The sequence below is a fragment of the Mus caroli genome, chromosome 19, assembly GCF_900094665.2.
Source record: "Mus caroli chromosome 19, CAROLI_EIJ_v1.1, whole genome shotgun sequence".
In the NCBI taxonomy this organism is placed as follows: Eukaryota; Metazoa; Chordata; class Mammalia; order Rodentia; family Muridae; genus Mus; species Mus caroli.
The window spans coordinates 33,501,865-33,529,021 of NC_034588.1; the positions used below are offsets into that span (position 1 = coordinate 33,501,865).

The window sequence follows — 27,157 nt, forward strand, 5'->3', positions numbered from 1 at the left end:
CAAATCCCAGCAACCACATGGTGGCTCACAACCATCCGTAACGAGATCTGGCGCCCTCTTCTGGAGTGTCTGAAGACAGCTACAGTGTAATAATAAATAATAAATCTTTAAATAATAAATCTTTAAATAATAAATAAATAAATCTTTAAAAAAAAAAAAAGAACTAAGTTGGGGAGGAAAGAGTTTATTCGGCTTACACTTCCATACTGCTGTTCATCACTAAAGGAAGTCAGGACTGGAAGTCAAGCAGGTCAAGAAACAGGAACTGATGCAGAGGCCAAGGAGGGATGTTCTTTACTGGCTTGCTCAGCTTGCTCTCTTATAGAACCCAAGACTCCCAGCCCAGGGATGGCACCACCCACAAGGGGCCTTTCCTCCTTGATCACTAATTGAGAAAATGCCTTACAGCTGGATCTCATGGAGGCATTTTCTTAACTGGAGCTCCTTTCTCTGTGATAACCCCAGCTGTGTCAAGTTGACACACAAAACCAGCCAGAACAGTGTGAGTACACTGTTGCTATCTTCATACACACCAGAAGAAGGCCTTGGATTTTATTACAGATGGTTGTGAGCCACCATGTGGTTGCTGAGAATTGGACTTAGGAACTCAGGAAGAGCAGTCAGTGCTCTTAACCACGGAGCTATCTATCCGGTCCCCCAACTGTTTCTTTATGATAAAAGATATTTACTATTTGCCAATTTTGCTTTCCATGAAATTTAAGATTTAAAATGCATGTCTGGGCCAAGAGAGGTTGCAGTTCATTAAATAAAGGCTCTTAAGTAGGAAGTTATATTTGGTTGGATTTTTAACAGTGAGACTTAAAAAAAAAAAAAAAACCCAAACCACTTGTTGTGTATTTGTTCTTGCATGCTTAAAAATTCTTTTAAAAAACATTTATTTGGGGGGACAGGGCATGCCATGGTATATATGTGGAGGTCAGAAGACAATTTGTGGGATATTATTCTTCAACTATGTGGTTTATGTAGATTGAGCTCAAGTCTTGTTGGCAAGCGCGTTTGCCTGCTTAGTAAGCCATCTTACTGACTGGTCTCCTAAAACTTCCTGAATTTTTTTTTTTTTTGTCATTGAGCCTGAGGTGTTCTGAATAGCAACATGCAGGTGTTTGTTGCCATCTTCAAGGGTATCTGTTTTGAAGAATCACAGTGGGTGTTCATGAACTCTTGACATTATCAGTCTCATGAAAATAAGTGGAAGGGCTCAGACCTGAGAATCACATATAAAATGAATGAATGAAAGCTGTTTATAGTACACGGATTTTAAGTCTGACCTTACCTTAGGACTTCTTGAGAATACCAGTGGTCATAAACAATCTTCCTTTCTTTTGTTTTGGAATCCTAATCTTTCTACCAACCCTTTGGCAAAAAACAGAATGAATGGTGTGCCAATCAGTATTTGTCATTGTGTCAGGTATTTGAGAGACAGCTTAGGAAGAGGAAGTACTTCAGCTCACTGTTTCAGAGGCTACAGGCTATGGCTGGCTTATTCCATTGTGTGGCCCTATGGGAAGGCAGAATAGCTTGAATAAAAGGCTTGGCAGTGCAAAATTGCTCACCCTAGACAGACAAAGGAAGACTGAGAAAGAGGCAGATACCCTTTGAAGACATATTCCCAGTCATCCACTTCCTTTAGCTAGGCCCACCTCTTGAAGTTTCTACCATTTCAAATAGCACCATATGTTAGTGGTCTAACTTTTGACACATTAGCCTGTGGAGTATATTTTATATTCCACAGATGGGTAAAGGCAAGTGTTTATATAGCCATGAATGAACAAGAAAAAATACAGTCTACCTGCACAATGCATGTGTAAATTATTTATTTATTTATTTGTTTGTTTGTTTTTCAAGACAGGGTTTCTCTGTTTACCCCTGAACTAGAACTCACTAGTCTTAGAAGTTACTCTGTAGACCAGGCTGGCCTTGAACTCAGAAATCCGCCTGCTTCTGCCTCCCAAGTGCTGGGATTACAGGCGTGCGCCACCACTGCCCGGCTGTGTAAATTAATTTTTTTTTTTAAGATTTATTTATTATTATATATAAGTACACTGTAGCTGTCTTCAGACACTCCAGAAGAGGGCATCAGATCTCGTTGCGGATGGTTGTGAGCCACCATGTGGTTGCTGGGAATTGAACTCTGGACCTTCAGAGCAGTCGGGTGCTCTTACCCACTGAGCCATCTCACCAGCCCCTAAATTAATTTTTACATTTCTTTTAGAAGCTGTGTTGCATTTATTTGCCTTTAGCTTTAATTGCCTGAAGGAATTTTCTTAAGCTACATCTTTCTTGCAATAGCCTTAACTATGAAATGTAAGTCATGTGTCAGCATTTTGTTATGAAACAGTTGAACATTTCAGTAGCATTAATAGTGAGAGAAAAAGATATATTTAGTTATATTTCTAACCAATTCTAATGATTTTGTGCTTAATATGACTCATTTTAAAAATGCCATGCTTCTGCTCTTTGCCTCTTTGTCTTACTGTGCAGCCATGGCTGGCTTTGAACTCAGATCCACTAGCCTTGTTGCTACTGAGTGTTGTCATTAGGCATGGGCTACCTAACCTGTTCTGTTTTGCTCTTGGTGTAAAAGACATTCATGTATTTCATTTGTCTTCTAATAGTCTTTTTTAAAGATTTTGTTTATATTTATGTTAGTACATTGTCAATGTCTTCAGACACACCAGAAAAGAGCATCAGATCACATTACAGATGGCTGTGAGTCACCATGTGGTTGCTGGGAATTGAACTCAGGATCTCTGGAAGAGCAGTTAGTACTCTTAACCTCTGAGCCATCTCTGCAGCTCCCAATAGTCTTTTTAAAATTTCTTCTCCCTTTTCTCCTCTTTTTCCCTTTTTCTTAAATAAAAGGCTTTCAGAAATTTGTACCTTTTTAGTTCTTTGTAAGATAAAAAAGAATCCCAGAAGTATTATAAACCTTTTAGTTTATTAATGCTTAAAGCTTATGCCTAGCTTTGGGACCTTGTTTGTTCTCTCTTCCTCATAGGTGAATGTAAAATTATATTCTCTAGCTCTCCCCTTATGTCAGATGGGCAGTTCTTGTAATCTTGCTCATTGTTCCCATCCATTTTGTTTAAACTATCCATATATCTCAAATATAAAGCCCTTTTCTACAGACATGGCACTCACTTTGCTTCAGTGGGTTAGTGTGGCAAGGCTAGCTAGCCTTGTGTGGTATGTGGATAGGTAGGTGGGTTGTGACTTTGTGCACCCTCCTTACTCTAAGCATAATCTAGTATGATTTTATCGCATACCTTGCTCAGAAGCAGCAGAACTAGGGTTTAGATTTGTGTCACTCTCTCATATGTTGCAAGCTCAGGAATATGTTAATTGTCATGTTTATCACCTTTGCAGATGACCTTACCTTCCAACTCTTGTAAACGTTAACACTCTATTCCAATTATTATTATTATTATTATTATTATTTATTTTTTTTTTTGGTGCTCTCCTACTTAGACTCTTTCTGCCACTAGTAAGCTTGCCATCTTTTCTGTTTTTGGTTTTATTCAGCTGCCCTTTTTGATTTCTTTAAATGATATCTTTTTTCTTCTTAGGGGTGGTGTGGGATGGGGAGTTGTGTCAAAGTCCCAATATGTAGCCCAAGCTGGTCTTGAACCCAGTTGTAGCTCCCAGGCTGGTCTCAGTCTTGAACTGATCATTCCGCTCTGTTTTTCTAAGTACTGGGATTATAAGTATGTGCCACAAAGTCCTCCTTGATACTTTCATTTCTAAGATTCAAAATCTTTTTTTTTTTTAGATTTCTTTCTTTCTTTATTTTTTTATTGGTTTTTCAAGACAGGGTTTCTCCGTATAGCCCTGGCTGTCCTGGATCTCACTTTGTAGACCAGGCTGGCCTTGAACTCAGAAATCCGCCTGCCTCTGCCTCTGCCTCTGCCTCCCGAGTGCTGGGATTAAAGGCGTGAGCCACCACGCCCGGCTAGATTTCTTTATTATTATATCTAAGTACACTGTAACTGTCTTCAGATGCACCAGAGGAGGGCGTTAGATTTCATTATGGATGTGTGAGCCACCATGTGGTTGCTGGGATTTGATTCAGGACCTTCAGAAGAGCAGTCAGTGCTCTTAACCACTGAGCCATCTCTCCAGCCCAAGATTCAAAATCTTATGTTCTTTCAATACCCATGGTGTTTTGCTTAATTACCACACTGTGCGTGTTTTGTTTAGATGTTTGTTTTGCTTCTATATCATCACTATTGGGTTTTTGTATGAATTGTGGTTAAATTCTCTACAAGACTTTCTACAACTGCCAGGTTAGTCTTCCTAATCCACAACCCCAGTTACATTTGGTATGCTCTGCTCTCTTCTGCCTGCTTCCTTTGTACTTTCTTTTTATGTAGCCCAGGCTGGTTTTGAACTCACAGCCATCCTGTTTCAGCCCTCTGAGTATTCAAATAATTGTGCACCCCTATGCCTTGCTAGTCCCATAATTTTTTTGACCCAAGACTTTTGTTGCACTATACAGTCAAGGATTCTACGTTATTTCTGTAGTTGTATTTCTTGTCCTTTTCTTTCTTTCATTAGTTTATTATTCATTTATTTAGACAAGGTCTTTCTATGCAGTGCTGGCTAGAACATCCAGATAATGTCTAATACTGTCAACCCTTATAGTACGAATCACACAGTTCATATTTGTATGTGTTGAAGGGAATTTATAATTCCCCTTATAGCCAGCCTGCCTCTGCCTCTCTCCCAAGTGCTAGAGTTGTGCTTGGGCCTCCCACTATTTCTAAGTTAACCTTATAACCAAGCCATGTTATCCATTTTGCAAGTTATAATCTTTCATTACTGCTAGCTCTTTTAAAATTTCATTTATTTATTTTTGAGACAAGCTCTCAAAACTAAAATTGAGCTCAGGCTAGACTAGAACTCACTACATAGCTTAGCAGCCTTGGGTCAGACAGTACTGACTCCTTCCCCGCTACTAGGATTATAGGCATGAGCTACCACCCCAAGTTCATTGTGGGTTCCCGTTCCTTCTTCTTCCTTGAGAGGAAAGATAGGCATTTCTTATACCCACAGCTTTTAAGGTTTTTCTGTTTTTTGTTTTTAATCTTTTGTTTCTCTGTGTAGCCCTGACTGTCCTGGAACTCATTGTGTAGACCCAGGCTGGCCTCGAACTCAGAAATCCGCCTGCTTCTGCTTCCCAAGTGCTGGGACTAAAGGCGTGCGCCACCCCGCCCAGCTGTTTTTAATCTTTTTGAGGCAAGGTTTTGTATAGCCCAGGTTGGCCTTGAATTTTCTCTGTAGATTTGGTTGGCCTTTATAACTCTTGATCTTGGGCTTCTCGGGTGTGGGATAACGGACACATGCTGCTACACCTGGCTCCCAGTGTAGGGCTTTGCTTACAGGTTGAATACGTTTTCTGGCTCAAGCTTAGGAGGAAACACATTCAGATTAACTGTTGTATTTCTGCTGTTATAGGCTTGATCGTCTTTTTATCTTACTGGATACTGGTACTACTCCAGTTACAAGAAAAGCTGCTGCACAGCAACTTGGAGAAGTGGTGAAGCTTCATCCTCATGAATTAAATAATTTGTTATCTAAGGTAAGAACTCAGAGTTTTCTTTTTTTTTTTTTTTTTTTTGGGGGTTTTTCGAGACAGGGTTNCTCTGTGTAGNCCTGGCTGTCCTGGNACTCACTTTGTAGACCAGGCTGGCCTCGAACTCAGAAATCCGCCTGCCTCTGCCTCCCGAGTGCTGGGACTAAAGGCGTGCGCCACCACGCCCGGCTTTTTTTTTTTTTTTTTTTTTTTTTTTTTTTTTTCAGAGTTTTCTTAATGTAAATCAAGTATAAAAACGTGTCTGTGGGCAGATTAACAATAGGAAAGGTAAAAATCGTCCTAAGTGACCTTGTGGTCTCTAAATTCCATTAAATATCTTTAGTTCTCAAAATATTTTCCAAAATTGCTATTTGTTTAAAAGATAAATCAGTTTTAGTTGTTTAAGGGATGTGTCAGATATTGAAACTTTTGCTTGTTTGACAAATTTGAGTCTGACCCAAATTGTTAATGAACTAAGTTGTTAATCCGGTTTGTTAGTGGTCTAACTTGTTCTTAATGGCTAGTAATTATATGACAGTTGGTAGTTTTCAAATGGGTGAGTGCTCATGGGTAATATTTGAATATATAAGATACTGACTGAGCTGTTAGGAATGGGAGTTTTTCTGCTTTGGTAGGTCACTGTTTCTGTAATCTTAGTATATGTTTTTGCCTATGCAAAGGCTGAATTTTTGCTTAACTCTGTGGGTATGTTAAAGTGTACCTATACATTGATATTTGACAAATGTTAAATTCCTTGGCATGCAGAATAAAGCAGTGATAACTTTGGGATGGTGGGAGCATATGACTGCCCAGACAGTGGAAGCCCTAAGGGAGTCTAGTCTAACCAACCCTCACCTTTCATTCTCACTTGTCTCTCCATGATGCATAGGAGTCAAAGTTATAAATCCCCTTCAGTACATACAGATGTATACTTGTGATTGCTACAGGGTTACACATTATTTGGACTTTCTAACCAAGATGGAGATGAAGAGACTGACTTGGTACCTGTAGGCCCCTCATTCTCAGAATGGAAAAGGATGCATATTAGGTATTATTTACTCACCTGTAAGGAGTGGAGTGGAGAACTGAGAACTGAAAGGTTTCTAGCCTTCCAAGAGAGTAGTATTCTCCCCCTCCCTCCTTTTGAGTTTTTCAAGACAGGATTTTTTTTTTTTTTTTTTTTTCCTTGTAGCTTTGACTGTCCTGGAGCTTACTTTATAGATCAGGCTGGCCTTGAACTCAGAGATCTGTCTACCCCTGCCTTCTAAGTGCTGGGATTAAGGCTTGCGTCATCACTGCTTGGCTCAGGAGTTTTCTTTTAATTTTTTTTTAATTTAAGATTTATTTATTTTTATGTAGTTAAGTATTCTATTTGCATGTAAATGTGCATGCCAGAAGAGGGCATCAGATCCCATTATAGACAGTTGTGAGCCACCATGTGGTTGCTGGGAATTGAACTCAGGATCTTTGGAAGAGCAGCCAGTGCTCTTAACCACTGAGCCATCTCATCTCTCCAGCCCAGGAGTTCTGTTCTTAATTCTGACTTCAACACATTGACTGCTATCAAATTGTTCTAAAATGTTTGTCTTTAGCGCCTTCTTGTCTTCTTTCTTTTCAACTCTTACTCTTAACATTTTCCTGGTCTCGTTGGTGTGGCTGTACAGAGCGATGGCTTAGAGTTTGAATTCTTGCTGCTGTTGCAGAACTGGGTTTTGGTTTCCATACATGCACATGGTAGCACGTAAACTCTGTAACTCCACTTATAGGAGATCCTATTCTCTCTCTGGTCTCCAAAAGCACCAGGCACACATGTAAGTGTCCATACATGAATGCATGCATTCATGCATGCATGTGTACATACAAGAAAATACTTAATGTATAAAATAAAAGGAAGTAAACACTCCCATCCAGTTTACAACCATTAGATGTATGTTTCTCCATACTTAGTATATCATTTTATGTACAGCAGGCATCACAGCAATCTAATTTTTTTTTTTATTATTTATTTTGGGTTTTTTTTGAGATATTGTTTCTCTGAGAAGCTCTGGCTGTCCTGGAACACACTCTGTAGGACAGGCTGGCTTTAAACTCAGAACTCAGAGATACACTTAGCCTCTACCTCCCAAGTGCTGGGATTAAAGCCTTTACCACCATCATTAGGTACAACAATTTAATTTTAAAATGTTTTTATCACAATAGAAAGATGCCATATTTCTCTTAGCAGTTGCTTTAGCACATACTCCATATTTAATCACATCTTCAGTTCTCCCAGTCATTTAGCTAACTTTGTATATATGTCTATTTGTGCAAAACAAATTGTGCAGTGTGGGATCTCTTATGACATGTTTCATGTAAAATATTGTGTTCATTTTATAGTGTGTTTTATTCCTCTATATTGCAAAATGATATTTAATTCTGTGGATATGAATGGACAGAATTTACACAGTGTATACCTCTTATATGTTAATCAGCCGATGGGCTTTATGTTGTGAAAAAAATGCTGCCATAAAAATTTTATGTACATTTTTTTATTGTATGGAGATATATTTTTTGGTCTATTCTCTTTCTTTTCTTTAAGTTTTTTTTTTTTAAACATTTTTTTTAAAAAGATTTATTTATTTATTTATTATATGTAAGTACACTGTAGCTGTCTTCAGATGCACCAGAAGAGTGCATCAGATCTCATTATGGGTGGTTGTGAGCCACCATGTGGTTGCTGGGATTTGAACTTCGGACCTTTGGAAGAGCAATCGGGTGCTCTTACCTACTGAGCCATCTCACCAGCCCTTAAGTTTGTTTTTATGTATATGGGTGTTTTGCTGGCATATATGTTCGTGTGTGCAGTTACTTGTGGAGCCTAGGTTGTGGATCCCTTGGAATTTGAGTTAAGGCATTGTGGGCCACCTGATATGATAGGAGCCACAGTGAGGTCTGCTGTAGATCAGCATGTGCTCTTAACCACTAAACAGTGTCTTCAGCCCCCCCCCAACCCTCCCCCCTTTTTTTTTTTTTTTTTTCGAGACAGGGTTTCTCTGTATAGCCTTGGCTGTCCTGGAACTCACTTCGTAGACCAGGCTGGCCTCGAACTCAGACATCCACCTGCCTCTGCCTCCCGAGGGCTGGGTTTAAAGGTGTGTGCTACTACGCCCGGCTACCTTTCCCCTTTTAAAATGATCAAATACGTTCAGTTTTCTAATAGTAAGAAATGTACCATAGTCAAAAGACAAACATAAATGTAGTATACATTATCAACTTGACAGAAGATTAATTCCATATTATACAAAGTGTTCAGTGAGGTACAAAAAGAAGTACCCCAATAGTGAACAACAGGTATGAACAAATATCTAGGAAGAAGAATGCTAGTCAGGGTGGTGCACACCTTTAATCCCACTTAGAAGGCAGAGGCAGGTGGATTTCTATGAGTTTGTGGGCAGCTAGGTCTACATAGTTCTCTCCAGGCCAATCAAGGCTTCGCAGTGAAACACTGTCTTCAAAACACAAATCCTAACAACAAAATCAAAACTATGTATAGGTAGTATATCTTTGTTATGTAATGTAAAGAAATACCACCACTCCTGGCTTATTACTTGGGTTCTGGGGATTATTGAATTTAGGTCTTAATGCTTGCCTGGCTGTAGCTTACTTACTAAATGAGCCAGTCTAATTTAGCTTTTCAGTTATTAAATAGTGATGTTATTTTAAAAGTGCCTTTAAATATTTTATTGTTTTTCTCTTTTCCCTTTTAAAGATGGTAGTGAGGGCAAGAGAAATGGCTCAGTGGGTAAAGGAGCGTTCTACCAAGCCTGGTAACCTGAGTTCAGTTCCTGGACCCAGATAGCGGAAGGAGAGAACCAATTTCTGCAATTTGTTCTCTGACTTCCACACATGTGCAAGCCGAATAAACGTTAAACAAACAAAAAACCCCCAAAACAAAAACAAACAAAACAGAAAAACAAACAAACAAAAAACCCAAAAAGTGATAATATTTTCTGTGATTAATCAATTTTTTTAGTTTAATAATTTAAAAATGTTTTATATGTATTTGAAGGATCCCATGTTATAAATTAGTAACAAATTAATATTTTTTCTGGTTACCTGGAGCAAAGTTTTGTTTTGATATGTAATTATTTTATTTTATAATTTTAAGGTATTAATATATTTAAGGAGTACAAATTGGGATACCCGGATTGCAGCAGGACAAGCTGTTGAAGCTATAGTGAAAAACGTGCCTGAGTGGAATCCAGTGCCAAGAACCAAACAAGGTGCCTTTAAAGTGGAAAAGTAGTTTGAAATAAAACATAGCTGTAGATGAAGTATGTGGTTTAGTAATTTCAGTTTTGATATAAAGGGATGAATATTGTTGGTTTTTGCCACTAAACTTAAAAAGAGGAACTGCTGGGTAAACAATGTTTTCATATGTATTTCTAAAATTATTTAATCCTATAGTGTACTAAATGTATTATTTCCCTTTAAGGAATGAATATTTCTGAAACAATTCCTTTTTCACTGTTGTTTAGAAGATTGTATAGTGTTGTATTTTTTTAAACTTTAGTTTATATATGAGTACTTGGCAAGGCAATTCTTAAGTCATGTTTTCCCTTGTTATAGAGGCTTTGGCTTCTTGTTTGTTGTTTTGATTTTGTGGTGTTGAGGATTGAACCTAGTGCCTTGTGGATGAAAGGTTCTGCCATCCCAAATTAATGGGTTTTCGTTGTTGTTCTCTTTAGATGTTGTATAAAGGTAAAATTTGATTGTGCTTACTTTATGATTGCCTATGCTTGTGTTTTAAAGCAAACCATATGTTTTTGAAAAAGCTGTAAGGCATACATTTTAATTAAAGAAACTTTTATTATGTATTATTTTATCTAAATTTCATGTTTTAGAATCCAGCAACACAGTGTCATTTATGTTGTAGTAGGAAGTCTTATCAAAGGACAGGATTACAAGTTCAGTTTTCAGGCATTAATTGAAGGTTTTGGTTTGTTTGTTTTTTATAATGAATGTTCCCTAATTGAGACTTCAATAAGGAGCAACTACATTAATTTTTTAAAAAGATTTATTTATTTCACACTGTAGCTGTCTTCAGACACACCAGAAGAGGGCATCAGATCCCATTACAGATGGTTGTAAGCCTTCATGTGGTTGCTGGGAATTGAACTCAGGACCTCTAGAAGAGCAATCATTGCTCTTAACCACTGAGCCATCTCTCCAGCCTCCAACTAGACTAATTTTTAGTTGCTTAATATAAATCTTATCTTTCTTAAAAGTTTTTGCTTTTATTTCTGATGTGTTATTTTGAGTTTTTGTGTTTATTTGCCTTTACAAACATAAACCCAGAGCCTTCTCATTTCCAGTTCATTATCTCCAATTATATTGGCAAAGAGACACAGTGTAGTTCATTTAATTAAACTAATTATATTAGTGTTAAAGTTTCTACTGAAACTGCTTATAAGAAAACATTCATGAGGTTTTTGTTCCTTTGTGTTAAGTTAAGCAGTTATTCTTTACAGCAAATGACTGCAAATGCTGGATTGACCATTGTATTAGTAAGCAGTAGTTTAACAGTTGCAGCTGGCCTTTTTTGGGAAGAGTGTAGAACATTTTGAAGGTAATCTTGGGTTTCAAATGGGTGTATAATTTCAGTGACTTGTCATGAGTTTACAAGTAGAGTATGGCAAACAAGTCCTATTGAATGACTTGTTTCTATCCTGGCTGTCCTTCAGACCTAGGGAGGGACAGTTTTTAACTTATTTATGAATACGTGTTGTGCACGTTTGTCTTCAGATTTAGCAGTACAGTTACCTCATGCTGTAACCCTGGAGGTCTTTACCCCTAAACAGTAAATTAAAGTATAATGTTTAACATATGTGTCACCATGGGGATGCATTTCTTCCTATAGCATACTTTCATGGTTAGAAACACATATATACCCCTTACCATTTTTAGGGTTTGTAGAAGGGGAGTCACCAAGTTAGTAGTTGATTTTCAGATAACTAAGAACTGACTAGATAAATCACAGTAGTTTTTCTATTTGTTTCTCTTAAATATTAGCCGATTCTGCAGGTAACACTATGCCATGTTCTTTCATTCTGATTTTTTGACTATATGGTCAAATAATATTTTTAAACTTCATCTAGAACCCACAGAGAGTTCTATGGAAGATTCATCTACTACAGATCGATTAAATTTTGACAGATTTGATATATGCAGATTGTTACAGCATGGGGCATCACTTTTGGGGTCTGCTGGTGCAGAATTTGAAGTCCAAGATGAAAAATCAGGTTAGTAGTCCTGGAGAAGTCTGAATTCTTCCTTTCAAATTAATTTATACTTTGTTGTGCTGTGTAATGTATAAGGAGTGATGAAATGTGAATTGATTGAAGTTTTTATGTATGGGAGTTACCGGTAGACAAAGTGACCAACAGTGCTTATTCTAAAGCTGCAGCAAGAAGAACCAGTACAAACTGGGCCAGTGTCTCCACAGTCCCGGGAATTTGAAGGTTATTTTATTGTTGTGGTATCTTATGTTTGGAGTAATGTTGGAACCTGTGCTTATGTCTGAAGTAAAAAGTTGAAGTTAAAATTAAGCCTTGGGTAGGTAAATGGCTCATTATCTTTAAGCTTTCAGAATATATTAGATACAAAGGCAGTTAAATACCTTGAGTGCAGTGGCTCATACCTCAGAATGCTAGCTCGTTTGGAGGCTGAAACAGGATCATTTGAGCCTAGAAATTTGGAATTAGTCTGTGTAACATAGGGAGATCCTGCATGAAAAAAATCCAGAATCAAAGAGAGTGATTACAGGAAAATAAATGGTTTTCCTAGTCAAGATTGTGGCCTCGAGTAGAAAAAAGTCTGTTTGGTTGCTTCTTAATTTAAAAAGGGGACAGGGTATGGTATCACATATTTTAATCCCAACAGAGGCAGGTGGGTCTCTTTGAGTTCCAGTCCAGCCTGGTCTACATAATGAGTTCTAGGCCAGACAAAGCTACACTGTGAGATTTTTAAGGGATAGATGATATCAATATCATTTTGATTCTGGTCTGTGAAACTTGATTTTCTTTTTTTTTAGCCATTTATTATTGTATGTGTATATATGTAGGATAAGGAGCTTGTGTATCATGCTGCACATTTAGAGTTAGGAGAAATTATTCTTGCTTTCCATTGGGTGGGTTCTAGGGATTGAACTCAAGTCATAAGGTTTGTTGGCAAGTACCTTTATCAACTTGCTTAGCCTTCCAGCTGTTTGCTTTCATTTCTTTTGCATATTTATGATGATGTGAGTTGCTGATCAGGTGGAAGTTCTAAGTTATCTATAGTGCCTGCATCATTTCATATTGTCACCAATTGCAATTTGGTGGGATCCAAGGGATTGCATTTCTTTCATGCTGTAGCCAGAACTTTTTTGGCATGCTAAGGAACTGAACTTAAGGCATCATTCATGCTGCAAGATCTACTAGTGAGTTACACCCCACCTCTTCTTTCCTTTTCCCACGTTTGTTTGGGTGTTTGTGTGTGGGTGTATGTGCACGTGTATGTTCATAAGGGCCAGAGGTCAGGTAACCTCCTGTAGTTCATGTTGACTTTTCAGACAAGGTCTCAGCTTTTCCTGGAAGTTGCTGGGCTGTGTGGCCAGTGAACTCCAGAGAACTCTGGTTTGATTTTTCAAGATGGGGTTTCTCTGTGTAACAAAGTTCTGGTTGCCCTGGAACTCCCTTTGTAGTTCCTTCTGTCCAACCTCCCCAGTGTGTGCTATCAGGCCAGGGTTCTGAAGGCCCTTGAAATCAGGTGCTGTCTTTCTTAGCCCCATTTTTAGGTTTGTTTGTTTGTTTTTCTTTTTTTTTGATAGTAGTCACCTTAAGAATATGAGACACTCATATTTTATGGCTGAGTAATATTCTACTGTGTGGATACCATGTTTTGCTTATCTTTTCCTCATTTGGGTGTTTCCATTTTCTGGCTGTAAAGAATAAGCTTCTGCCTAGGGCTAGTGAGATGGCTTACTGTTTAAAGTGTATTGTTCTGCTGAGGATCCATGTTTGGTTCTGAGCCTGTATGTCAAATGATGAAACTACCTGTAACTCCAGCTCAGGGGAATCCAGTGCCTCTGCTCTGTGCACCTATCTCCCCTGCATACACATTAAAAATAAAAGATAAGTATTAAAAGGAATAAGTTACTGTAAATCATTTAAAAGTTGTTTTTTTTTTATGAATATGTTTTCATTCTTAGGAGTAGAATACTGAGTCATATAGTAACCGTGTTTTTCTGTAGAAACTACCAGGGTTTTCCTGGCTGCCCTGGAGCTTGATTTGTAGACCAGGCTGGCCTCAAACTCACAGAGACCTTCCTGTCTGTGTCTTTTAGTGCTGAGATTAAGGGCGTGCACCACAATGGCTGGTTGAAACTATCAGTTTTTACAAAGTTGCTCTACCATATTTCACCAACATCATATGGGAATTCAAATTTCTCTACAGCCTTGCCAATACTTTATTGTCTAACTTTTGATGCTAGCCATACTTGTTAATGTGACTGCTATCTCTGGTTTTTATTTGTTCTTTTCGGCTGACTAGTCATGTTAAGCATCTTTCTTTCCATGTACTGTTGTCCATTTTTATCTCTTCTGTGTAGAAATGTCTGTTCAGAGACTGTTGCAGGATATTTGATCACACTGTGATCCCCAAGATTATGTTATTTATTGAAAAGATCTGTTTCTGCTTGTAGTGAGGCTCAGCCTTCACACATAACTTAATCCCTCTGGCTGGAAAACAGACATGCACTTAGTACACACCTTTAATTCCAAACAGTGAAGGTAAAGTTAGTTTGTAGAAGGAAGCACCCATGTTTGAAAGTGATGTCTAATTGAGTGGCAGACAAAGTGATGAGTCAGAGAAAGATTTTGACAAAGTAGGATATGCCCAACTCTCACAGAGAAGAGAGAAGAAAATGGGGCTACTTAAGGGAGAGAAGAGAGGAAGAAGGCAGTTTTACCAGGACTGTTGTACAGAGACAGGTTGCAGGCAGAGAACAAGCTAGACACAGGTGAAGACAGAAGGAGCCAGAAGATTAGATTTCCAAAGTTAGTATGAGGCCAAGCAGAGCAATTCAGGAGAGGCGGAGAAAAGGAGGTGTGGGCTGGGGGTGTGTGTTAGATTGAATCAGTCAGCTTGGAGAGGAATTAGAGCCAGAACAGCTGAATTGAATCAGCCAGCCAGAGATAAGAACAAGGAAGGGGCGATCTTATTCAGCAGCAAGTCTCAGAGGCTGAAAACATTCTAGGCCTAAGATTGTATGGAGGCTAGAAGCTTCCAAGACTAGGCCTAGGTTAGCAGACAGACAATTACTACAGGAGAATAAAAGATACTTTTACGAGAGACTTTATCATTTTGTCCTTTATTATGACTTAGCAGCATTCTTTAATGTAGTAGATATAAGTACCTTATCAGATATATGGTTTTCATATTTTCGTTTATTTTGTGAATTGCCCTTTTATTTTCTCGGCAATATTCTTTTTCTTTTCTTATTGGGGAGCTGGGGATTAAGCCCCAAGGCCTTGCATATATTTTGCTAGTGTTTTATCACTGAGTTACAATCCTTGTTTTCATATTTTTTGATGATATTCTTTGAAGCATAAAGTATAATCTTATTAGGTTCAATTTATTTATTTTCTTTTGTTTTTCAGTTTTGTGTGTCATATGTAAGAAAATCTAAATCAAGACCATTTACCAGTATGCATTGTTCTAATTTCTTTTTTTAACTTTAGCTCTTACTCATATGTAAGCTTAATTAATGTTCTGTTTTAACAAGTTTTTAAATGAAGACGTTATCAATTTACAATTTTGTTCTCTTGGATTTCTGGGATGTGGAGTTAGAGTAGTTGTGAGTGATACTGAATGCTGAGGACTCTGGAAAAGCAGCAAGTATTTCTAACCTCTGAGCCATCTCTTTAGTTCCACTATTGGTTTTGTTTAAATTACATTCTATTATTCATCTGTGCATGTGTATGAGTGGCTACACAAGGGCCGAGGTGTCCTTATGGAGGTCAGAGGACAACTTGCAGGAGTGAGTTTTCTTCTTTCACCCTGTGGGTGCTGGGGACCAAAGTTGGCTCCCCAGGCTTGGAACAGCTCCTTTACCCACTGAGCCAGCTACCTACCTGGAGATAATTACTGTTTTGTTTAGTTTGTTTTTGTTTCTTTTTCTTTTCCTCCCTATGTAGACCAAGGTGACATAAAACTTATATAGAGATCTACCTGCCTTTGCTTCCTACTGTTTTTTTTTTTTTTTTTTTTTTTTTAAGATTTATTTATTAGTATAGGTTCACTGTAGCTGTCGTCAGACGCACCAGAAGAGGGCATCAGATCTCATTATGGGTGGTTGTGAGCCACCATGTGGTTGCTGGGATTTGAACTCAGTACCTTCGGAAGAGCAGTTGGTGCTCTTACCCACTGAACCATCTCACCAGCCTGCTTCCTACTGTTTTGTTAATTTGTTTGTTTGTTTTTTGAGAAAGTATTTTAATAGAGAGCTTAAAAATTATCCTAGCTGTTTTAAGGCCAAGTTATAATTTTTAAAAATTTTATTATGCCAGGCGGTGGTGGTGCATTGCTTGAGACATTTTAAAACTTACCTACTTTAATTTCCTTTTCTAAGAACGTATAAAAGAGCACTCTGGGAATAAACATTCATTTGTCCATCCTCTTCTGTCAAACAGAATCTAGATTTTGGTATTATAGCCTGTCGGGATCCTTTAGAGAAGGTACAAGGTGTGTAGCTATAAAGTAAGACAGGTTTCCTTAGGAATGAATGGTTTTAGCCTTCTAGGTAGCAGCATTACAACCCTGAGACTCCATACCTGACAAAGGTGCTTACCTTCATTATTATTGTGCTTATTGTCTGCCTACCTGCTTGCATGTTTTTCTGTTTGTCTTTCTGTCTGTCTTTTTTGTCTCTCCCCTCATTCCTTTTTTGACGTGTCTCATTAGTCAGCACTAGTAGACCTAGTTGGCCTGTCTCTGTGTCCTGAGTGCCACTCTGCCAGTCTCTGGTTTTGTTTTGTTGTTTCTGTTTTTTGTTTGTTTGTTTTTGAAACAGGGTCTCATTATGCAGGTTTGGTTATCCTGGAACTCCCTATGTAGTCTAGGTTGGCCTACTCACATAGATCCATTCACCTGCCTCTGTTCCTCTGGTGCTGAGATTACACCACCATTCCTGGCTTTAAATTTGTTACTTTGAGACAATGCTACTGTTAATCCAGCATGGCCTTGAATTTAAACTATGTAACCCTGGTTGGCCTCAACTGTGTAGCCTAGACTGGCCCTGTATTGCTATTTCAGCTTTCTGAGTACTGGAATTACAGGCATGTGGTATAACTTAAAATTAACCAAGCAAATGTCTGACAATATGTGTTTTTTTAATAATTTTTTTTTTTCTTGTAGTGGAAGTTTGTTGAGACAGGGTTTTTCTGTGTGGACCAGGCTGGCCTTGAAGTTAGAGAGATCTGATTGCCTCTGCTTCCTTAATGCTGGAATTAAAGGTGTGCACCACCACTGCCTGGCTGGTAAAACCATGGTAACTGATTTGGGGGGTGATTGTATTTCTTCTCTGTTTATAGGTGAAGTGGATCCTAAAGAGAGGATAGCACGCCAACGGAAATTATTACAGAAGAAACTTGGACTTAATATGGGAGAAGCAATTGGAATGAGTACTGAAGAGCTCTTCAACGATGAGGATTTGGATTACACCCCGACTTCAGCAGCCCTCGTAAACAAACAATCTGTAGGTAAAACACTGCGTTACTTGATTGCAAGTAACAACACAGAGAGTGTGCTTCATCTCGCTATGCAATTGCACAAGAAAAATGCTGTGCTTACATCTACTCGTTGCTGTTAGTGCCACTTTGACTCAGTCAGTGTCTTAAGCTGAGAATCTGGCCAGTCTCCTTTACATCACACTGCTAGACTGTTCAGTGCCACTAGTACTAAAAGATCCTACTTGCTTAAATGAATACAAGTAATCTTTTGAGAGTGGGAAAAGGACTGTCACAGATCTGAAGAAATGTTTAGAACTGTCATTCATGTTCTAAAAAATAAAGAGGAAATAAGATTTTTTTTTTTAAAAAACAGGAAAATAGAATACAAGAATAAAAATGTAAGATGATAATTGAATGAACAAATCAAATCAATAGATGGCTATAAGCTACACTGTACATTCTGGGAACCAAGTCAGATCCTCTGCAAGAATAGCAAGCACTGGACTAGAGAGATGCCTCAGTGGTTAAGAGCGCTGACTGCTCTTCCAAAGGTCCTGAGTTCAAATCCCAGTAACCACATAGTGGTGTACAACCGTCTGTAACAAGATCTGACCCCCTCTTCTGATGTGTCTCAAGACAGCTACATTGTACATATAATAATAAATCTTTAAAAAAAAAAAAAGAATAGCAAGCACTTTTATCAGCTGAGCCATCATCTCCCCAGTCCTCCACAGAGTTATCTTACCAATAATTTAGAAACACAAACTTATGTATTCCTATAGGCAAATCTGTTTAGAGTTACTTGTGTATCTTTCCTAAAATTTCTATGTGAGTGCTGGGGCTTCAAATTCAATTCCTCATGCTTACCCAGCAAGTACTTTATTAACTGAAATTTGTGTATACTGTACTATTGTGTGTGCCCATTCAAGACAATTGTTCTTCCCCCAACTAAGTATAGTTTAACAGTATATGTAGATTAAACACATTTATGTGTGTGGTGTATGTATGTGCTTGTGTGGTCAGTCCATGAGTGCTTCCAGGTATATTTGCTTTATCACACAGTTTCTATAGTGTCTTCAGTGAATAGAAAAAGACCAAAACAAGAAGGAAGTGGCTCTGAGGAAAGGATCATGTGGCTAAGTTGATAGAATACTGGACCAGTCACTTAAGACTATCACTCTTCTTTTCTCTTGCTGCTGCTGCTGCTGTTTCTTCTCCTCTTCCTCCTCCTTTTCCTTCTCTTCCTCTTCTTTTTCCCTTTCTTCCTCTTCTTCCTCATCCTTATTTCTCTTCATCATCACCATATGATAAGCATAAGTTTCTTTTATTAAGTATTTATTTTCATAACTTTTGATGATATTGTGATTATTTTGAAATCTCAGCTCTTCAGAAACTCTATCCTTGTTAGGACTACTTATGTCATACCTGTGAGTACAGAAAAGTTATGAAACAAGATTTAGTCAGTTGGCAATAGAGAATTAAAGAATTTTTAAAAAAGTTTTAATTACTTTTTTGAGACAGGGTCTCTTTATGTAGTCCTGGATGTTCTGGAACTCAGAGATTACCTCTGCCTCCAATGAAATTAAAGGCATGCCAATTTTTAAAGACAAGGTTTTCTTAGGTAGCCCTGGCTTTCTCATTGTCCTCCTGCCTTTCAAGTGCTAGAATTTTACGTGTTCCAGCACATATGGCTTGAGAGTAAAATCATGATAGATAATAGTGTAATATTATCAAAAAGAATGCTTAATCTCTCCTTATTAAAATTTATACAACTATTTCTCTCCTAAGATTGAAATTATCAGTATTTATTTTAATTTCTGGCAGTTTAAACTCATTGTTTTGCTCTTTTAGACTCTCCAAGCAGCTGAATTGATTGATTCAGAATTCCGAGCAGGAATGAGTAATAGGCAGAAGAACAAAGCTAAAAGAATGGCCAAGTTATTTGCAAAACAGAGATCCAGGGATGCAGTGGAAACGAATGAGAAGAGGTAGTGATCTTCCTGTTGTTCACTTGGAACAGTGTGTGCTTGGTTCATAGTTAAACGTTTGGTGACCTTTGTTCAACTGAGTAGTAATGCTTGACTTTTATTACGCAGGACAGAGGATTTACTGTTACTGGGGAATGACATTTTTCTCCAGAAAAATCTATAGGAGTAGAGTTTTTTTTGTTTTCATTTTTATTATCTTTTTCCTTAGTGGTACTCACCCTCTCATGAAGACTGAAGACCTGTAAAGAGAGAGCACTCTAGTTACGGGATAGAAACACCTCTATATGGAGGGTGACAGAGTGCATCGAATGGAGAAGATTAGAGAATGAATTCAGAGAGGGCTTCTGGGGGTCAGCAGTCAAGACGATGCTCTTGCTAAGTGAGGAGTAATGTCAGGGTGTTATCCCCTGTTCTTGTGCTAAATAGTGAATGGTAAGCCAGACTTGCTTAGGTTAACCTTTCTGTAGAAAAGAATTCTGAGGAGACATTGTCTTCAGACTCTGAATGAATTAATAAAAGTGTCATCTGTCTTTAAAGGTAGCTAGTTCAAAACAACATCTTTCAGGTTGATCTCTGAAGTGTGTGCTAAGTTGTAGATTTTGGGGCCCCTCATCTATTAAATCAGACTCTTAGTGGTATTCAAGAAATCTCTGAGTAGGTGATGAGTTAATAAGTAATACAAAGTCCGTAAATTATGTCTTTGTTGTAGATTATAGTACTTTGGTTCTTTAAATTCAGATAAAGCTAAAGAGTGTTTGTAGTGTCCATGAGTTAAAGAGTGAGTGTCTGGACAGCCAGGGCTATACAGACAAACCCAGTCTTGGAATACCAAGGGGGTGGGGAGAAAAAGATAAATACAAACCAGGGTGACAGTGGTGCATACCACTCTGGAGGTAGAGACAGGCAGATCTCTCAGTTTAAGGCCAGCATGGGGCTGGAGAGATGGCTCAGTGGTTAAGAGCACCCGACTGCTCTTCTGAAGGTTTGGAGTTCAAATCCCAGCAACCACATGTTGGCTCAGAACCATCTGTAACGAGATCTGACTCCCTCTTCTGGAGTGTCTGAAGACAGCTACAGTGCACTTACATATAATTAAATAAATAAATCAATAAATCGTTAAAAAAAAAAAGGCCCGCATGGTCTATAGAGTGAATTCCAGAACATCCAGGGCTACACGGAGAAACCCTATGTGGAATTCAGCACAGACAGCTAAATAAAAACCCATTTAATAGAAATTAGAATGTTATTGATCCCAAACTAGACGAGATAGTCATCTTGTAGTAATTTAATAAGAGTTTGTAGCTGGATGAAAAAGACTTTTGAAACCTCAAACTCCACTTAAAGTGACACACACATTTCCTCCAGAAAGGCAGTACTGCCACATCCTTCTCGAACATTGCTATTTACTGGTGACTATGATTCTAGGGGGCCGTTCTTATTCAAACCACCACGGAAGGGGTGTGACATATGGGCAGAACTTGATTTTGAGTTTTTGGTGGGATGGTCACATAGCTTAGAATAAAGATTTGAAAGAAGGGTGATGGCTCTTACTGTCTAGGAAAAGACATTCCAAATGCAGTCATAAAAACAAATGTCTGAAAGTGCAAGTATGCAAGTTTACTAGTGTAGCCAATAGGAGAGAATTAGTGAGGGTTTGAGGGAGTCTTCAGTCTTTTTCATGATCGTACAGAACAAGAACAGTTGGCCAGTAGTTTACACTGAAGATGTTGAGTCTGAGCACCTGGAAACAGAGGCAGCCAGATCTGTGTGAACTTGAGGCCAGCCTGGTCTCCGGGGCTAGTTTCAGGTCTGTCAGGGCTATGAAGAGAAATTCTTTCTTGAAAAACAAATAAACAAACATACATATATAGAGAGAGGGAGTGATTCAGAGAAAGTAAAACTATAAACTGAGTTCTTAGAATGATGTATGAAGATAGATTGTGTTTTATTCAATTTGTTGGCTAAGCTGATCTTGAGCTCAGGATGGTCTTGCTTCACCTTGGTGCTGGAAAAAAAGGTGTGTGCCACCACACCCAGATAACTTACCTTTTCCTTTATAATAGTTCTTAATAAGCCAGCCATTGTATTTCTCTTCAAGTTATAGAATAGCACTCTTTTCACATTTTCTGTATATTTTATCAGTGGTCAGTTTCTGTGTATTTTTAAATTTTTATTAAATATATTTTTTTTTTTTTTGGTTTTTCGAGACAGGGTTTCTCTGTATAGCTCTGGCTGTCCTGGAACTCACTTTGTAGACCAGGCTGGCCTCGAACTCAGAAATCCGCCTGCCTCTGCCTCCCAAGTGCTGGGATTAAAGGCGTGCGCCACCACGCCCGGCTAGTATATTTTAATCTTATTCTTTCAAACAAATAAGACAATCTTGTATTACTTGGCATATTAGTTTTCTCCAGGTTGCAAACCTAAAACAGTGTCATATTTGGCTGGAGTTAAATTGTTTGATTAAAAGAGTTTTAAATAGAGGGAACTGGTTGTAGAGATGAAAGAATGTTATATGTGAGATTCAATTTGAAAGAAAAAAAATCACCAATTCAGAAAACAGTGGGGTATATTTTATTCAAAGTATTAATGAGTTCATTTTAATTGATGTAAGATTGCTGAGTAAGCTACTTCTGCAAGGTAACATACCCATGCAGTGTGGACAATGGATTCTCTGACACAAATTGTAGAGCATTTGCATTCCTTCATATACTTTTAAAATTGGTAACTTCTCTTTTAGCAATGACAGCACTGATGGAGAGCCAGAAGAAAAGAGACGGAAAGTAGCAAATGTTGTTATTAATCAGGCTGCAAGTGATTCCAAAGTCTTGATAGATAATGTTCCAGAAAGTTCTTCCTTAATTGAAGAGGTATATTGAAATTGTTTATAACTTTATTATTTTTAATTTTTAGCCTTATTTTTTTATTTTTGTTTATGGATGTTTTGCTGCATATATGTTTGTGTACCACTTGCATGACTGGTGTCCACGAAGGCCAGAAGAGGGTGTTGGACCCCTTGGAACTGAAGTCACAGACAGTGTGAGCTGTCATGGAGGTGCTGGAGACTGAACCTGGGTTCTCTGGAAAAACAGCCAGTGTTCTTAATGACTGAGCCATCTCTCCAAGCCCTGTTTTTAAGTTTTGTAAATGTATTCATCGAGATATTGTTTGTCAACAAAGGGAATTTTTAAAAAAGATTTATTTATTATATGTGAATACGCTGTTGCTGTGTTCAGACACACCAGAAGAGGACATCAGATCTCATTACAGATGGTTGTGAGTCACCATATGGTTGCTGGGACTTGAACTCAAGACCTCAGGAAGAGCAGTCAGTGCTCTTAACCGCTGAGCCATCTCTCTAGCCCCGAAATTTTATTAGTAAATGTCTTATACTTCTTTAGTAAAACATTTAAAAATCTTAAAGCCTTGTTACTATTTCTAATGCTACAAGTAAACATAGTTTTTGACTTTCTTAAATTGTTAAATCTTGAATCCAAAGCTTTGATCTAATAGTAATATGTTTCTTTCTTATTTAGACAAATGAATGGCCTTTGGAAAGCTTTTGTGAAGAACTTTGCAATGACCTTTTTAATCCCTCCTGGGAGGTAAGGCATCTTTCTCTCAGGCAAAGATAGTAATCTTATTAGGAAACCTATTTTTCCATCAGGTCTCTTAGGACTTGTATATTGTATATTTTTTATTCATTCATTCATATTCCTTCTCTCCCTCTCCCCCTCCCTCCCTCTTCCTCGGTGTCCCGTCCCCATGTGTATGTGGTCGTTCCCCCCTCCCCCCTTGATGGAGGGGTTTGAGACAGGTATCGTATCATCATGTAACTGGCTGACCTGACCTCAGTATGTACAGACCTGGCCTTGGACTCACAGAGGATCTTCTGCCTTTGCCTCCTGGGAGCTGGGATTAGAAGTCTGTCTTAGTCAGGGTTTCTACTCCTGCACAAATATCATGACCAAGAAGCACTTGGGGAGGAAAGGGTTTATTCGGCTTACACTTCCATGCTGCTGTTCATCACCAAAGGAAGTCAGGACTGGAACTCAGACAGGTCAGGGAGCAGGAGCTGATGCAGAGGCCATGGAGGGATGTTCTTTACTGGCTGGCTTCCCCTGGCTTGCTCAGCCTGCTCTCTTATAGAACCCAAGACTACCAACCCAGAGATGGCACCACCCACAAGGGGACCTCCCCCCTTGATCACTAATTGAGAAAATGCCTTACAGTTGTATCTCATGGAGGCATCTCCTCAGCTGAAGCTCCTTTCTCTGTGATAACTCCAGCTGTGTCAAGTTGACGCAAACCAGCCAGTCCACAGTCAATGGCACCACACCAGGTTTGACTTCTAAGTAGAAGTTTTTAGATCTTTTTTTAAACCTTTTTTTCTTTAAATTATATTCTGGAGCAAATTGTTCATTTCTTATTATTATTTTGGCTACTGTAAAGACTTGTATTTTTCTGATAAACAGTAAAAAAACATTCTTTTCCTTCGAAAATGAACAACTTTTGGGGAGTAGGATGACAATCTCATGGTAGTCCACACTGGCCTTGAACTTGTGGTATTCCTAACTCATCTTCCTTAATTCTGGGATTACAAGTGTCCACTCTATATTATGTCTGTAGCGGGCAGTTTTGGTCTACCAAGAAAGTCATTTTAGGGACTAGGTGGATAGAAACACATACTTGGGCTCAGACCTCAAGATCAACCCCCACTCCCCCCAAATCAGCATGGTTTAGCTATAGACAGCAGTAGTTTTCAAACCAGTCTCAGAGGTAGTTAAGCCTCCGAAGTATTCCTTAAAAGAAAATTTCAAACCTGTCCCAGTATGTAGGAAACCTGTCTCAGTATGTAGCTTCTGACTGAATTATTGGTTGGTTATCCCAAATCTTTAGTTGGCCCTTGAATTCAGCAAACGAAACAAACCTGTAGTGTGTAGTTTCTTCTACTCTGCTTCAGTGCTTCTGGGCAGGCTATGCTACCAGCTACCGTACACCCAGGTTCTCTTGGATCTGTAGATGAAAGACATACACACATTAGCTCATTATTAACCTGCCTTACTGGCTCAGTTGCTGGCTCTTCTAAAATCTTCTGCTGTTAGCATGCCCTTCTCTTTACTCCTAGCTCAACACCTCTAAATCTTCCCTCAGCTTAGCTGCTCTGTTACCTTCTATGAAGCCCATTGGTTTTGCTGCCCAAGACTCTTTCTGGCTGCCTTCATTGGATTGCTTTCCCTTTCCGCCTACATTTTAGACGATATCCCCTGCAGCTCTGAGTCTGTTCCACCCCCCCCCCCCAAGTATATCCGTTCTCTTCCTGCCCTCTCCTCTCTCCTATCCTGTGGGAACCTGGAAGTCCTGCCTCTTTCTTTCCACCCAGCCATTGGCCACTAGCATCTTTATTGATTGATCAAGAACTAATTGGGTGAGCTGAGCGTGGTGGCGCACGCCTTTAATCCCAGTCCTCCAGAAGCAGAGGCAGGCGGATTTCTGAGTTTGAGGCCAGCCTGGTCTACAAAGTGAGTTTCAGGACTACACAGAGAAACCCTGACTCAGAAAACCAAAAAAAAAAAAAAAAAAAAAAAAAAAAAAAAAAAGAACTAACTGGGTATCAAAGCATCAGAACCACTCTCCTACACAAACCTGCTTTGAGTCCATGAGATCCAGCTCATTTGTATAGCACTTTGCTTAGCATGTATGAGATCCTGCCGGGGTGTGATCCTCAGAATGGAAAAAAAGGAGAGGGGAAAAGAAAAGCGTGGGTGGTGAGTCTTTTAGGATTAAATCTTAGCTCAGAGAGCATTTTAAATAAATGACTATAGTCTATAGTACAGACTTTCTTTCCTTTCATCTAAGAACAAACCTTACCTCTGAGAATGCTGACTGATCTACCAGATATAAGAAAGCACCAGTAGTTAGACAGTTTGTGTGAATTCTCTTCTTTTGCCACTTGACTACTTTTTGTGTTTTTTGTTTTTTGTTTCTGCTTTTTGCACTTCTAAAATATTGGTATTTGGGCTCTACAGGACAATTCCTTTTCCTTTCTGTTTAGTTCTGATCTAAGTAGAGACTAGGGAGAGGAATGAAAGCTAGGTGCATTTATATCCTAGAGTTGGAGAAAGAACTATTTTGTTGTTCAACTTTGAAAACCTTCCATATGTGAAAGTAAGAAAGGTACTGTTTATTTTACTTTTCTTGTATCACAGTACAAAACGCATGTTATTTAAAAACATGATTACTGGCCAGGTGTGGTGGCAAACCTTTAGGGAAGTAGAGCAGGCTATTCTTTTGTGAGTTCTTGGCCAATCTTGTATACATAGTAGCTTCAGCTCAGTTAGGGTTACAAAGTAAAACCTTGCTTGAAAGACTGACAGGGGCACATGATTATGCTTCAATAGATATTTCTGTAGCATCAGCCGTGACTGCAAAACATTTTCATATTAATGAAAATTTGACTTGGCTTCTTTAAACATTTGGCACCTGATGTTTGCTTCTTGTGTTTTTTTTAGGTTCGACATGGGGCAGGTACTGGACTCAGAGAAATTCTTAAAGCTCATGGGAAAAGTGGTGGTAAAATGGGAGACAGCACTTTAGAAGAGGTAAGTATATTAAGACTATAATTTAATTTGGTAGTTGGTCTCTTTTTCCAATTTAGGGGAAAATGACAAAGTTATGTAAGGAAGTTGGAATGCAAGGTGCATAAGAAAAAGATCTATGAATAGGTAAAAAAAAATGTCAAGTTTATTGTTATAGAATCAGTTTAGAGAACAGAGATCTTCAGAAACACTAGAGTGGAAAAATTGTAGAAAGAGCATTTGAGCAGGATAATGCAATAGAGAGTAAGATAAATAAAATAATACTGGTTACCAGCAACAGTAGTGTAGTAAGAAACACTGGAAATAGCATAGATAGCAGAAGACCCGGCACAGAGTAACCGTAAGTAATTCTTTTTCTTCTGTTTTCTTGGAGGTGTGGGATGTTTTGAGATAGTCTTACTGTTTAGCTATGGCTGGCTTGGAATTCCCTGTGTACCTTTCTAGCCTGGAACTCACAGAGATCTCCCTGCCTCTGCCTCATGAATGCCCAGCTTGTAATTTGTGTTTTTTTTAAGAGTACAGGAACATAATAGGAACTATGAATATAAGAATTTTGATGTAGGGCTTCTGAATATAATTATCAAAGATGACATGATTACATTTAAAGATGGTATATAGAATTCTTACATGCTTTGGTAACTTCTTTCTACTAAGATAATATGTCCTAATATTGTGTGTGTGTGTTGTGTGTATTTTTCCCTCCATTTTTGGACTGAACAGTTCACTCTCTCCCTAGTACAGAGTTGATTTTTACCTATTGTTACAAATGATTGTATTGTATTTAATAGATGGTTCAGCAGCATCAGGAGTGGTTGGAAGACTTAGTCATTAGACTCCTTTGTGTTTTCGCATTGGACAGATTTGGAGACTTCGTTTCTGATGAAGTAAGTATCATCTGAGTGAAGCTTTGTCCAGATTGTAAATTCTACATCAGTAAATTTTCTGCATATGTAACTCCTTTCTATTCTGAAGGTTGTAGCGCCAGTTCGTGAAACTTGTGCTCAAACGTTAGGTGTGGTTTTAAAGCACATGAACGAAACAGGAGTTCATAAGACAGTGGATGTGCTGCTGAAATTATTGACACAAGAACAGTGGGAAGTTAGACATGGTGGTCTTCTGGGAATAAAATATGCTTTGGCAGTTCGTCAGGTAACTAACTCAGTTTTTGAAAGGGATTTTTCCCTTTTGGATGTTTTGTTTGTTGTGATGTTGGGATGGGTGTGCTTGATT

At 38.5% G+C, this 27,157-nt stretch overlaps 1 protein-coding gene across 1 annotated transcript in view; it reads left to right on the top strand.

Annotated features, from left to right (window-relative positions):
• The window catches only part of Btaf1 (B-TFIID TATA-box binding protein associated factor 1), an 87,158-nt gene that overhangs the window by 15,353 nt on the left and 44,648 nt on the right, over nt 1–27,157 (top strand). The window contains exons 2-11 of the mRNA XM_021151415.2: nt 5,476–5,599; nt 9,741–9,855; nt 11,731–11,874; nt 17,206–17,369; nt 19,195–19,331; nt 22,069–22,198; nt 22,865–22,933; nt 25,841–25,930; nt 26,716–26,811; nt 26,900–27,076. Coding sequence (XP_021007074.1) covers nt 5,476–5,599; nt 9,741–9,855; nt 11,731–11,874; nt 17,206–17,369; nt 19,195–19,331; nt 22,069–22,198; nt 22,865–22,933; nt 25,841–25,930; nt 26,716–26,811; nt 26,900–27,076 — 1,246 coding nt within the window. The remainder of the gene's footprint in view (nt 1–5,475; nt 5,600–9,740; nt 9,856–11,730; nt 11,875–17,205; nt 17,370–19,194; nt 19,332–22,068; nt 22,199–22,864; nt 22,934–25,840; nt 25,931–26,715; nt 26,812–26,899; nt 27,077–27,157) is intronic.